At 44.9% G+C, this 14,063-nt stretch overlaps 1 protein-coding gene across 3 annotated transcripts in view; it reads left to right on the plus strand.

Moving 5' to 3' along the window:
• Positions 1-13,589, plus strand: part of LOC137534618 (zinc finger protein 79-like) — a 111,078-nt gene extending 97,489 nt beyond the window's left edge. For 2 of the 3 annotated variants that reach the window (XM_068256204.1, XM_068256206.1), the window contains 5 exons: positions 2,141-2,320; positions 5,084-5,153; positions 5,241-5,338; positions 5,557-5,680; positions 12,388-13,589. In XM_068256204.1, the coding sequence (XP_068112305.1) occupies positions 2,141-2,320; positions 5,084-5,153; positions 5,241-5,338; positions 5,557-5,680; positions 12,388-13,352 (1,437 nt within the window). In that variant the 3' untranslated portion in view covers positions 13,353-13,589. The remainder of the gene's footprint in view (positions 1-2,140; positions 2,321-5,083; positions 5,154-5,240; positions 5,339-5,556; positions 5,681-12,387) is intronic. The other variant, XM_068256205.1, reaches the window with a different exon arrangement.
• Positions 13,590-14,063: the final 474 nt, after the last annotated feature.

Genomic DNA, 14,063 nt, shown 5'->3' on the forward strand with positions numbered 1-14,063 from the left:
CATACAATTCATTATATCACAAGTTTTTTTTCGCTTCAGTGTCACTTTAAATGTAAAACAAAATAGGCTGACTTGACAAGGGACTGTGAGAATGATTAGGAATGTGATGTGTGTCATGTGGCTGCCAAGCTTGGCTGTAATCAGTAAAAACACACGATTCCGTTGTACACATTTCATATTTATTCATTTAATTTTTGGCATTTACGAGTTAAGGTGTACATATATCTTGCTTATTTTGATGAATGGTAATGTCCAAATCTGGCTGTATGGCAACAATGTGCACCAGCAGTGGTGTGTGCTGCTTATGTGCAATTTGGGCGTCTCTGGGTTTCCACGTTAAGGAGAATCTGTACTCTAAAATTCTTACAATAAAAAGCATTTCATTCTATTCATTATGTTCTCCTGGGCCCCTCTGTGCTGTTTCTGCCACTCCCTGCTGCAATCCTGGCTTGTAATTGCCATTTTTATACAGTGTTTACAAACAAAAGACATGGCTCAGTGTGTGAGTCATACAGAGTGTGCAGGGGGCCTGGAGAGGGTGTGTATAGCTTCTAGCAAATCACAAGCAGCACAGCACATTCCACACATTCCAGCCTCAGCCCACAAGGAGGAGAGAAGATTAGATCATATAACAGAGATAATACAGCCACTGTGCAACTAGGAAAGGCTGCAGTTAGACAGAGCACATTAGAACAGGTATAGGAACTTATAGGAGAGAAGAAATAAGGATGAAAATTTTGTTACAGAGTCTCTTTAAAGCTTTGTGTGTATGTAAGTATGCAATGCATGAATGTATGACTTAAAGCAAACCTGAAGCAAATAAATAAAACTTATGATATAATGAATTGTAGGTGTAGTATAATATATCATTAGTAGCAAAGAAAAGTCTCATATTTTTATTTTCAGTTATATAGCTTTTTTATTTTATTTTTTAAATAACGTTACAGTTTTATAACCACACTGTCTTTTAAGCTATAAAACAAAGCATAAATAATGACCCTTTGAACTCTCCTACAGGAAAAAACCTTATCTCAAGCTGCCTCTCACTGTTTTTGCTGTTTAAGTACCTCAGAAAACAGGACTGTGTTTGATCCAGTGGGTCCGATAGCTCAGAGAAGCTCTTTTTCATAGATAACTGAAGTTTTTTTTTAACGCTTCCTGTACTGGAAAACAATATGAGACTCTTTTCATTGCTACTAAAGAAAGTAGCAAAACATTAGAGGCCTGCAGCTGTACAGACTAGTCACTAGCCTTTAGGCTATCATTGTGTTTTGTTGCCATGTGAGGGGGTAGACAGCATTGTGGGATTGATGTCACACAACCACCAAGGTGAGTAGAGGGAACAATGCTCTCAGCTGGTGACCGCCCAAGTTGATCTGCCGGGCTGATTGCTGGCCGAGGCGTCTGGGGTCCCTGTACACAGTGTCGGACTGGGAGGTGGGAAAGCTGAGGAAATCCACTTGCTGGCCAAGCAGCAGTAACCAGGTGCTGCTGCTCTCCATGAAGACTTGCTGCAGGTTTCTATTGGGAGTGATGACACAGGATTTCTGCCTGCGTTCTTCAGTTATTCCACCTCCCAGTCCAACACTGCCTGTACACACAGTAGATTATCGGTGCCGCTTGTGCCAACTTTTATCTAGCATGTGTATGAAGCTTTAGTGGCGTGCCCTATGGCACCCTTTAAAATGCATGATAATGGCGCATATGATTTGTGCATGTGTATCGTGTGAATGTTTTGTGTGCATGTATGTTTGAGGTCTGTGAATTGTATGTTCTTGAAACTTCAATACTAAATTGAAGGGGATGCTTTTTGAGATCTCTGCTTTGGGTCTTCATGAACTTAGTCTTATCCCTGCTTGGCTGATCACAGCAGTCAGCAGTGCACATCCGCTATGTGGCTAGGTATGTGTATATCACATGAGCTACACGCAGCTGCTTGGGGGAGGGACAGTCAGTGTGGCATTATTGTGCGGAGACATAAATGCTGTACAGACACATTTTTCTCTTTTTTTTTTTTTGTGCTGAGCAACCTTTTTTTTTCTCTCCCATAATTCAATTTACCACAAGCCGACCTCAGGTCTTATCTCTGTCTGATTGCCTCCATCTATTTAGTAAATGCTGTTACATTTCACCCATACAGGATTGTGTCATCGTGAAGAAAACATCAGGTGAGCTGGTGACGTCCAGGAACCGGACCCGGGTGCCTGGAGAATCTAGCGGGAGGCACAGCCCAGTCTCGCCCCTCTCCCTGGTACATAACAAAAAGGAGCAGAGGATTCTAGAAGTCGCCCACAAGATCATTGAGCTGTTGACTGGTGAGGTGAGCAGTATGGAGGATTAAGACATAAAGGTTTAAAAAAGGGTAAACACATCTATGCAGACCCATGTACATAACCTACTGTGTCTGAGCCGCATCTGATGCTTATGTCAGAGGCAGAGCTGCATTGGATGCCCCTTGCAAGAGAACATCCATACCTGGGGCCCCTCATAGAGACCCAGGTATTTATGGACTGACCCATACCTAGCACCCTTTACAATGTACAAAACCATGCATAGTGCTTTTTGTAAAGTCCAAGCCATGCATAGTGCTCCTAGCAAGAACCAAGCCATACAAAGTGCTCCTTGCATGGACCAAGCCATTCATAGTGCTCCTTGCATGGACCAAGCCATACATAGTGCTCCTTGCATGGACCAAGCCATACATAGTGCTCCTAGCTAGGACCAAGCCATACATAGTGCTCCTTGCATGGACCAAGCCATACATAGTGCTCCTAGCAAGGACCAAGCCATACATAGTGCTCCTTGCATGGACCAAGCCATACATAGTGCTCCTAGCTAGGACCAAGCCATACATAGTGCTCCTTGCATAGACCAAGCCATGCATAGTGCTCCTAGCTAGGACCAAGCCATACATAGTGCTCCTAGCAAGGACCAAGCCATACATAGTGCTCCTTGCATGGACCAAGCCATGCATAGTGCTCCTTGCAAGGACCAAGCCATGCATAGTGCTCCTAGCAAGGACCAAGCCATACATAGTGCTCCTTGCATGGACCAAGCCATACATAGTGCTCCTAGCTAGGACCAAGCCATACATAGTGCTCCTTGCAAGGACCAAGCCATACATAGTGCTCCTTGCAAGGACCAAGCCATACATAGTGCTCCTTGCATAGACCAAGCCATGCATAGTGCTCCTTGCATGGACCAAGCCATACATAGTGCTCCTAGCAAGGACCAAGCCATACATAGTGCTCCTTGCATGGACCAAGCCATGCATAGTGCTCCTTGCAAGGACCAAGCCATGCATAGTGCTCCTAGCAAGGACCAAGCCATACATAGTGCTCCTTGCATGGACCAAGCCATACATAGTGCTCCTAGCTAGGACCAAGCCATACATAGTGCTCCTTGCACGGACCAAGCCATACATAGTGCTCCTTGCACGGACCAAGCCATACATAGTGCTCCTTGCATAGACCAAGCCATGCATAGTGCTCCTTGCATGGACCAAGCCATACATAGTGCTCCTAGCTAGGACCAAGCCATACATAGTGCTCCTTGCATAGACCAAGCCATGCATAGTGCTCCTTGCAAGGACCAAGCCATGCATAGTGCTCCTCGCAAGGACCAAGCCATACATAGTGCTCCTCGCATGGACCAAGCCATACATAGTGCTCCTCGCATGGACCAAGCCATACATAGTGCTCCTAGCAAGGACCAAGCCATACATAGTGCTCCTAGCTAGGACCAAGCCATACATAGTGCTCCTTGCATAGACCAAGCCATGCATAGTGCTCCTTGCAAGGACCAAGCCATGCATAGTGCTCCTAGCAAGGACCAAGCCATACATAGTGCTCCTTGCATGGACCAAGCCATACATAGTGCGCCTAGCAAAGACCAAGCCATGCATTGTACTCCTAGCTAGGACCAAGTCATACATAGTGCTAAGCCATATCTAGCTCTCCTAGCAAGGGTTGAGTAATACCAGATGACTCTTGTCAGTCCATACACACAGTGAACCCCATCTGAGACATGTCTACTGTTCATTAGGGATGGTCAGTGAGATGCAATTAGGGATGGTCAGTGAGATGCAAATAGGTTGAGTAAACCATGAATATGCAAATTCAATATGCAAATGTATGCAGCTTGAAAATGGACCAATGAAATCCTGCCAAGGGGAAATTTGATTGGTCCATTTTCATGCAGCATACATAATTTGCATACTCCATCAACTTAAAATTATTTGCCTCTTATTGACCACCCCTAGTGCTCATATCAAAGGAAGAGACCTATTTAGCTTTTCTTACCTCCAAGCCTTTTTTGGCACTTAAAAAAAGATTAGGCCATACATGGTGCCCCTTCACAACAGCTGAGCTGTACCTGGTGACCCTCACAAGGGTATGGCACACCGAGTTGTAATTGGAGCCCTTCAAAATTTCAGAGCCATGTGTGGCGACCATCACTCTTGGCAGAGTTGCCTGTGGTGCCACAAGTGCTGCCCCTTGCGAGAGTGTAGCTCATTGTAACACCCCTTAAAATTGCAGTGATGAATGTTGTAGCCCTTACAAGGAGAGCCACAAGGGACGCCGCCTGCAGTGGATGATCAGTAAGTGGCACTCCTTGTATAGGCAAAACCTCAGAGCAACTTTACTGAAAGATCGTATTAGGGGGAAGAGAATAAAACAAAACTTTGCAAAGTGAGAAGTTAAAAAAATAGAGGCTAAATCAAGAAATGATTGGTACTTGCTGTGTGTAATTTGTTTATTATATGTTTGATCCTCTGAGAGGATTAAAATAAAACGCACAGCTTATATATAGGCACAGAGGGAGATTCTGCTTGCTTTGGCAGTTGTCCCTGGTCATCTATTTCAGAAAAGGTAAAGATTTCTGGTGGGAAAAGGGGGTATTGGCTTCTGATTGAGATGAAGTTCATTCCTGGGTTAAAGTTCCTCTTTCAAACTTCACAATGTGGTGAGAGGAAAGTTGCCCTTTTTGTATTGGCTGAGGCATCTGTGTGCCAGTACATGCTAGAGAAACAGCAGCTTTTTTAGAATAGCAACTGATGATGTTGCCATCTGTGTTTTTACAGCAAGGCTGGGAGTCTGATGATGATGATTACAAAGAAGAGGTCATCCAGGACCAGCATACTATGTCCTCAGGTAAGAGGTGACTGTTTCGGAAGGGTCCATTTAGAGACTTGGAAACGGTGTATTCAGTTAGAGTGTGTGTGTGCGTGTTTCCTGCAGATGGATCCAGTAACATAGATTCTCCAGAAGGTTCTCCCAGCCCACATTATTCCCAGGACTGCCTAGATGACCATCACAACGTCACACGGGTTTATCAGGTAGGCCCCGTAAGTCTCGTAGCTAGGCTCTGCTGACCCTGCTTCTGCGTAACCGCGCATGCCCTGCTGCGGAAATGTAACCTAACACAGTGGTCTGAATAACAACTCTTCTCCAATCTCTTCTGCGGCCTGCTGTCTCCCGTATTGTTATAGCCCTCGTTGCCTTATGACCCCCACTAATGGAAATACTTTCTTGTTTGGTTTTTTTAACCGTACAGGATGAGCATGGCGGTGACTTTAAGATTTTTGTTAAACAGGAGAAGAAAGAAAAACGCAGGGCAGATGACGAAGTCATTCATGTAACCATCAAAGAAGAGGACTATCCAGCGGATATCGGCATAGGTGAGTAATGAACTTAAAGTACATACGTCACTAGCACCTGTCTTCTCAGTTAAAGGGAACCTAAGGAGAGAAAGACATGGATGCTAACATATTTCCTTTTTAAAGGAATACTGTGGGGGGGGGGGGGGGGGGTGGAGTCGTCGGGGGGAAAAGGAGTTGAACTTACCTGGGGCTTCTAATGGTCCCCTGCAGACATCCTGTGCCCACGCAGCCACTCACTGATGCTCCGGCCCCGCCTCCGGTTCACTTCTGGAATTTCAGATTTTGAAGTCTGAAAACCACTGTGCCTGCGTTGCCGTGTCCTCGCTCCCACTGACATCATCAGGAGTGTATAGCACAAGCCCAGTATGGTCTTTGCCTGCGCAGTACGCTCCTGGTGACGTCAGCAGGGACGAGGACACGGCAACGCAGGCGCAGTGGTTTTCAGACTTTAAAGTCTGACATTCCAGAAGTGAACCGGAGGCGGGGCCGGAGCATCGGTGAGTGGCTGCGCGGGCACAGGATGTCTGCGGGGGACCATTAGAAGCCCCGGGTAAGTTCAACTCATTTTCCCCTGACCCCCTACAGTACTCCTTTAACAATCCACATTGCCTGGCTGACCCTCTGCCTCAGATCAGAAGCTCCGACGGACGTCTGACTGGATTAGCTACTTTCTTGTTTTAGGTGTGGAATTCGGATACTACTGATGCATGAAAGATCAGCAGGATTGCCGGGTAACTGGTATTCAAAAGGAAATAAATATGGCAGACTCCATATCCCTCTCACTTCTTCAGGTTTCTATTAAAAGAATCCTGAGGTGTTAAACTGATGAGGGCTGCCGTATTTATTTACTTTTACACAATACCAGTTGCCTGGCAGTCCTGATGACCTTTCTGGTCAGTAAGGTCTAAATCACGTACCTGAAACAAGCATGCTGCTAATCTTGTCAGATGTGTCATAGATAAGGGTCTGTGGATTGAACCTTTTTAAGCAGAAGATCAGCAGGACAGTCAGGCCATGTGCTTTTTTTTTTTTTTTTAAAGGAAATAAACATGTCACTTTCCATATCACTCTCACCTTGGGTTTCTTTTAAGAAAATACTGAACCCAGAGATGTCCTGTTTACCATTGCTCAAAATCCTGGAAGGAAATGACTTGCTGATGAGAAGACAACCACTACTTGTTTACAACAGTTTCACAATCTTCTCAAAAGGCGAGACTTCCCATTATTTTATGATTGCAATGATTCAGGGTTTAACTTTATCGAAAAAACTCAAACAAGTGGAAGAAAAACGCAAGATGGGAGCCAATATCGTCTAGTAATTAAGTTGAAACTGAGAAACAATATAGTTTGAAATTGTGCTCACACTTTCAGGATTACGCCATAGGAAACCACAATTAGAACTTATGTAATATCTTCTGCTTTGCCTACCAAAAACAAAAGAAAGTCCACTCCCCTAATCCCCACCACCACCACCACCATCATCCACCAAACCTCTCAGCTCTAAACCTTGTGGTAAATGTCTCATAATTCCAATGATGTACTGAGTACCTCCAGTCAAGGTTTGGATGTCTTGTGGGAGAGGACATCTACATTGTAGCGTGGCCCAACTTTTTGGAATATCTCTGAGGGGCGTGGCACATGCATAGCTGCACATTTTACACCTTTTTGCTATTGGAGGAGGTGGCTGTTGGACCATTGCTGTATGTAGTGATGTGGCACAAGGGTTTCTGGGATGCAGCAGAAGGGTGTTTGTGGAGGGTGCATAAGTGGACTGCTAAGGAGGTCATTGCTTAGTAGCTTTGCTTGTTTCATTGGGAAAGTTCCCTAAGTTGGAAGATGTTTAATGGTGTTCATTTGTAAAGTGGCTTTTGTAGGGATGATATATAGATGTTTGTGCAGGTGACCTGAATGCTGGGTCCACCTTTAACGATCTGATGAAAATTTCTAGGACAACCATTTTATCCAGCCATGGACTATTTTATCTCAGGGAGGAAACATTTTTGGGCTCTAAAAAGTCTCATTGACAAGTCCCCAGTATCCGGCACCGGCAGGGACTGCCTGATGCCGGATACTTGTTCTTGTTGGTTGTTTGAGCCTTAGAACTCCCCCCACCCCCCCCCCCCCCCCCCCCACCCACCAGGAAGCATGGTACACTCACCGAGTCTTGTAGCCTTCCTGTTGCTCCTATTAGCTTTCCGGCATTCCCTGTGTACAGCTGCCGGTGTGTCACCTGACCTGCATTGGGTCACGTGACATGCCATGCATGGCTCGTGCATGGATGCCGGAAATCTGCTAGGAGCTGCAGGGAGGATACAAGATGTATCTGTTGGCTTGGTGAGTATTTAATAGCCTGCAGTCACCTCCCCCCAACCTTCAAATTACTGTCCCCGTTATCCCGTCAGGCATGTCGGTTAGTTGAGAGTTCCGGTTGCCTGAGATCCGTATAATGGGGACTTAGCTGTACCATGTTTAGCCTTGTACGCACACTAGATAAGTCATTAGAATCAATAGTTCACAAACAGTCTTTGAAGAGCAGCCCAACGTTGTAAAAGGATAGCAATAAAAAACTGCTCTCAAGATGCCCATACACTTGTGGGTTGGGAATGGCAGTAGATTGATGGCTCATAGCGTTGCACTGCATCAAACGGTGCTGTGCTGCGGTTTGACCGTTTTTATTTTTTTTTTTATAGATTTCATGCTGAAAAAAGTCTGTGTAGAGCAGGGGTGTCAAACTCAATCATGGAAGGGGCCAAAATACAAAACAGTGTAAAGGTGCCCTTACATCAGGAGATTCAGGAAGTTTCGTCGCTCGTTCCGAAACCGTCTGCCGTACCGCCGCACACACAAGCAACCAACTTTTTTGCACCAGACACATCATCTTGCACTTGGCGGCACCGATTTTCGACCAATTTGATAATAATAATCGAATTGGTTGGTTGGTCGGCCGCCCGCCATAGTCGCCTGATGTATGGGTACCCTAAAGGGATTCCGACCAGTACTTAAAGGATGCATACCATTCTGTAGCTTGTGCTCTCCTCTGTCATTTGATGCCTGAATCGCCATTTGATGCCTCTACACCAGGAGTCAGGAACCTTTTTGGCTGAGAGAGCCATGAACACCACATATTTTAAAATGTAATTCCGTGAGAGCCATACAGTATGTTTCAAACTGGGACAGCAGGGTTCACGTCAATGTTGCCACGGTGATGTGTATACAGTTGATCCGCCGAGCAGCGGAAGTGTCAGACATGTCTTCAGCTTCTCTTGTGTTTCAGCAACATCAGCAATTTCCCTGAGAGTCAGACAGGAGAAATATCGACTAACTGCTTATACAATTAGCTAGCTGACTTGGGGGTTGATTCACTTTGTAGGACGGATCCCTGCACTTTGGCCCAATAGGCTGCCTGTCAAGTGACAAGCAGCCTATTGGGCCAATCAAAGTGCGGGGATCTCATTTTATAGAGTCACTGGAACTGACAGGGCCCAGGGTGGGACAATTGGAGCAGCTGTTAGCTTTGGGGGTAGTGCGAGTAAGTTAGTAGTGCATGCTACAGCAGTAGTGTGCCTACTTTGAAAATGTTACTTGCGCTGCCACACTAAGCTGCGCTGCTTGAGCAGTGTAGCTTAGTGAATCAACTCCTACTGATTTGTCTGTGAGCCAGAGGTAGCCATCAAAAGAGCCACGTCTGGCTCCCGAGCCATAAGTTCCCTACCTCTGCTCTACACCTAGTAGTTTCCGTTCAATTTCAACTTAAAAATCGCGGCCGCCATCTTGGCTAAGTTATAACTTTCGGTTCACCCCTGTCCAGAGGAGTTTGTTAGAGAAGTCTGTTAGAGAAGTTCATGAAGCAGGAAGAGGAAGTGGAAGTGACATGCATGGCCATTGAACAAATGAAGGAAGAGGAAGTGACATACATGACCATTGCAAGAGGCTCCTCCAGAGGGGTCATAGCATGACTCTGTATGAAGTCATCTGGCTCCATGCATTTTATAGCAATACCAGGGGATGTTAGGACAAAAAAAAGTGGCTGGTAAGTGTGCTGACACTCTCAATTGTTCGTGGGTATGCTTAAAGGCATACCCATGAGAGGTGCTCGGAGTCCCTTTAAGTCATTGGTCAAATTTTTTATAAAGATTTAACATTTATTGAAAAGCCTCAAACTAAGTGGTATAACTATAGTGGACATGGCGGCCTGCTCATCCCCCTTCTGCAGGGTAGCGCAGTGGAGAAGTTTATTATTTACCTGTCCCAGTGCTGCTTTGGCAGAAAGGGATCAAGATGAAATGTGGCCCAAGGCAAGATGCTAGTTTTCACTTCCCCCTTAGTATTTTTGGTAAGCTGAGGTGGTGGGACAGGAGTGGGGCGTGTCCAGACACAGTTTTTTGCAGGACACGTGCTGCAGTATTCGCCCGCAAAGGTATCGGAGCCACTCACAGGAAGCGGGTGGTTGCCTCTATTCAGTGATGGCTGCAATTTTTTGGGAGCCCTGGATACTGTACCAGCAATTTGTCTAGCCTGGCTATGCAGCCCTAAGGCATACTTACCCTTGTAGTCCACCAAATGTGCAAGTGCTTGTACAGTACCTCCAATGGGAGGACAGAGTTGGCCCTTTGCAGCAGAGAATATACCGGGGCATGCTGGGCCATTTATAGGACAATTTCTGATATAGTAAACGGCTTTTCCTGGTCCCTTGGCGTTTACTATAATGAGATTATACTGTATTAGTAAACATTATATTTTGTTTTCTTGTTGTTCACTCAAACAAAGAGTGATCCCACATAGCACAGGTATTATATATCATTTGCACAGCGGCGTTAGTTGGGAGCCAGCAAACAGCCTGGCAGAATGGCGTGGGATGGGGACTCCAGTGTGTGTCAGTGCAGTGGATGTGCCATTGTAGTATGAACAGGATCATTGTGCTTCACATCATTCACAGATGTTGTTCCTGCAGTGGAAATGATTCGTTCACGGCGACATTTCTCTAGTGTGTGACCTTGAGTTTAGCTAGAATCAGGATAATAGTATTTATTGGCTGAGGGAGGTGGACCACACTGGTATCTGTGGAAAATGACTGCGGTTTTCCAAGGATGATTATTCATTTATAATGCAGTGTTTCAGCTTGGCTGCTGGCAGCTGATCTTTCTCTATGGGAATTGTACTTGATGTGCGGTAGATAATACTGCAGGGTACCTACAAAAAAACTTACATTGCCACGCAAGTTCTGATATGAAGAAACATGCAATTTATACACGTGTTGTGCTCCCTGCCTATCTCAGAAATTTACAAAAAGAAGTAAGCTTTTGACTGCCATGCTATTACTGATTCTCATCCTGAAAGCATGCATACAATTTGACAGCAGATTGAGACTTTCTTTTATGTTTTATTTTTTTTGCTAATGCAACTCTGGTCACTAATAAGGAAACTGCAGGAAAAATAGCGAAATGAAAAAAAATGATTTGGTCTGTTTGCCCATTGAAAAATATTTCCTCTTCCTGATTTACATTCGGACATTTATCGCATGGTGACATCTTTACTGCTGGCAGGTGATCTCTGTGGAAGGAGATGCATTTTTGGCAGTTGGAAACAGCTGTTATTCCCACAATGCAACAAAGCTCCCACAGTGTGATGTCAGCACCTAGGTGCTGACATCACACAGTGGGAGGGGATTTCACCACAATATCAGCCATACAGACCTCCCTGATGATCCGTTTGAGAAAAGGCAAAGATTTCTGGTGGAAAAGGTGATATCAGATACTGATTGGGATGAAGTTCAATCCTTGGTTACAGTTCCTCTTGAGGTTAGCACTCTCGCCTTGCAGCGCTGGGTCCCTGGTTTGAATCCCAGCCAAGGCCTGCACAGAGTTTGTATGTTCTCCCTGTGTCTGCGTGGGTTTTCTCCCACAACCCTAAATACAGATAAGTTAATTGGCTTCCCACTAAAATTGGCTCTAGACTACAATACATACATACACTACATGATAAACATATGAAACCGGTAATAAGAATAAGTGAGAGGGTCGCTGCTTAGCTTCCGATTAGAGGAAGCTAGCAGAGACGGGGAGCGGCGGGGGGAACCATGCTTTGCAGGACAAGCTGATTGATGAGAGCAGGTAAATAGCAGGCTAGTGACAATCTGCTAGTCGCTAGCCTGGCTGTATTTTTCGGGGAGGGGGGGGGGGGGTTCAGCAGAGCACAGAAGGGACTGGGGCCAGTCCAGAACGACACAGAGGCATCTCATTGTATACAGGACATGCCTCTGTGTCTTATTAAGATTTTATATATCGGCCTCGGGTTCTCTTTAAACAATACTAGTTGCCTGACTGTTTATGCATCAGCAGAATCTGAATCGCACACCTGAAACAAGCATGCAGTTAATCCAGTCAGACTTTAGCCAGAAACCTCTGATCTGCATGCTTGTTCAGGGTCTATGACTAAAAGTATTAAAGGCAGAGGATCAGCAGGATAGCCGGGCAACTTGCATTGTTTAAAAGGAAATAAACATGGCATGGGGAACAGTAGACATTGGGTTTCCTGTAGTACGCTTTATTTGATGTCACGTATATAACTAAAGGACCATTTCTGTGATACTGATAGGTCATTTTGTTTTCGTTTGCACAGATGTTTGCTTTTATTTTTACTGAGGTTTTTAGTTAATGTTTCCTCACACTTAGTTCCATTTTTAAATTCTCTGTATTGATGTTTCTCTCTTTTATTCCCCTCGCCAGATGGGCGCCGGATCAGACGGACTTCGGATGGTTGCCTAATATTATCTTGTGACGTAGACGACAGTGATGTGGTCCAGGATTCCATAGAAGACGACTCGGTGACCATAGACGTCCATCCAGGGGAGTGCACAGAGAGGGCGCTCGATCTATCCAACACGGGGGGATCATCTCCGGAGATCATCACGCACACTGTGGGAAATATAGTCCTTAATCCTGGATTTGATGGCTTTTATGTCCAAAAACCAAAACGAAAACCTAAGCCTAAGCCCGAACCCAAGCCTCAGCCACAGCCCAAACAAGGACAGCCTAAACAAGGACAGCCTAAACAAGGACGGCGACGGAAGAATCCCATAGACGAGAAGAGATTTCAGTGCTGCGAATGTGGGAAGTTCTTCCCTCACAAGTCCTACCTGATCAAGCACGAGCGCTCCCACACGGGGGAGAAGCCATTCATCTGCTCTGAGTGCGGCAAGTGCTTTACGGACAACTCAGGCCTCATGAAACATGTTAGGATCCACTTGACTGAGCGGCCATACCAGTGTTGCTCTTGCGGAAAGGGCTTTACTTACAAGGCCGATCTTATCAAACATGAGCGGATTCATACCGGGGAGAAACCTTTCCCGTGTTCCAAGTGTGGCAAGTGCTTCACGGACAAATCCGGCCGCGCAAAGCACGAGAGGATCCACTCTGGGGAGAAGCCCTTTCCCTGCCCTATTTGCGGCAAGTGCTTCTCACGGAAGTCACACATGCACAAGCACCAGATCATCCACACGGGTGAAAAACCCTTTCTATGCCAAGAATGCGGGCGCTGCTTTGGGCGCAAGTCGCATCTCACCAACCACCAGATTCTGCACCGTGGTGAGAAGCCGTACATGTGTCCTGAATGTGGAAAATGCTTTGCCCAGAGACCGGGCCTGATCATCCACCGCAAAATCCACAAGCCAAAAGTCCCTCCTGTAAGCTGAGACCGGGGACAGTTCAATCGCAGTAGAGTCTTCAGCATCACCGAGTAGTAGAACACAGTAGAATCATGTGACGTACCAACGTAATATATTATCACCCTCCTTGCCAACAGCTGGATGGTGCCGCCATTACCGGTTTGGATATAGCGAAAAACGTTTGCAGACCTGAGCTCAGTTTTAGCATTCAGAAAATTTTACGTATAATCACAACAAGACCATTAAATGCCACTTGAATCCAAAGTTTTAAAAAAATTCTTGGAATTTTCTTGAAATTTTTTTTTTATTATTACTTTTTAGGTAGCCATAGATATGTAATTATATACAGATTTTGTTTTTTGTTTTATTTTTTAAATGACCTTATGGGTCATAGAAGTGATCATGCAAGAATGGGTAAGTACTGTAAAAAATATTTTTTTATATCCCACCCAATGTTCGGTTTAATTAAAGAAAAATTATTTTTTTATGTCCGGCCCAAAGTTGTGTATTAAAAGGACAAAATGCTAAGCATGGGTCATCTCAGTGTCACGATTGTAAAAAATGTAAATTGTGTTTTGATTACTTAAAAAAAAAATAAGAAGGTAATATTGAAAGAAAAATGATCCTTTTGGTTGCATTGTGGATATATTAATATATTATATATATTAATATATAGCTTAGCTTCAGAATATCTTATTGTTCGATTTGGCTAATTTTGCTGATTGAGTTCAATAAGAA

The sequence above is a fragment of the Hyperolius riggenbachi genome, chromosome 10 (genome assembly GCF_040937935.1).
Source record: "Hyperolius riggenbachi isolate aHypRig1 chromosome 10, aHypRig1.pri, whole genome shotgun sequence".
NCBI classification, from domain to species: domain Eukaryota; kingdom Metazoa; phylum Chordata; class Amphibia; order Anura; family Hyperoliidae; genus Hyperolius; species Hyperolius riggenbachi.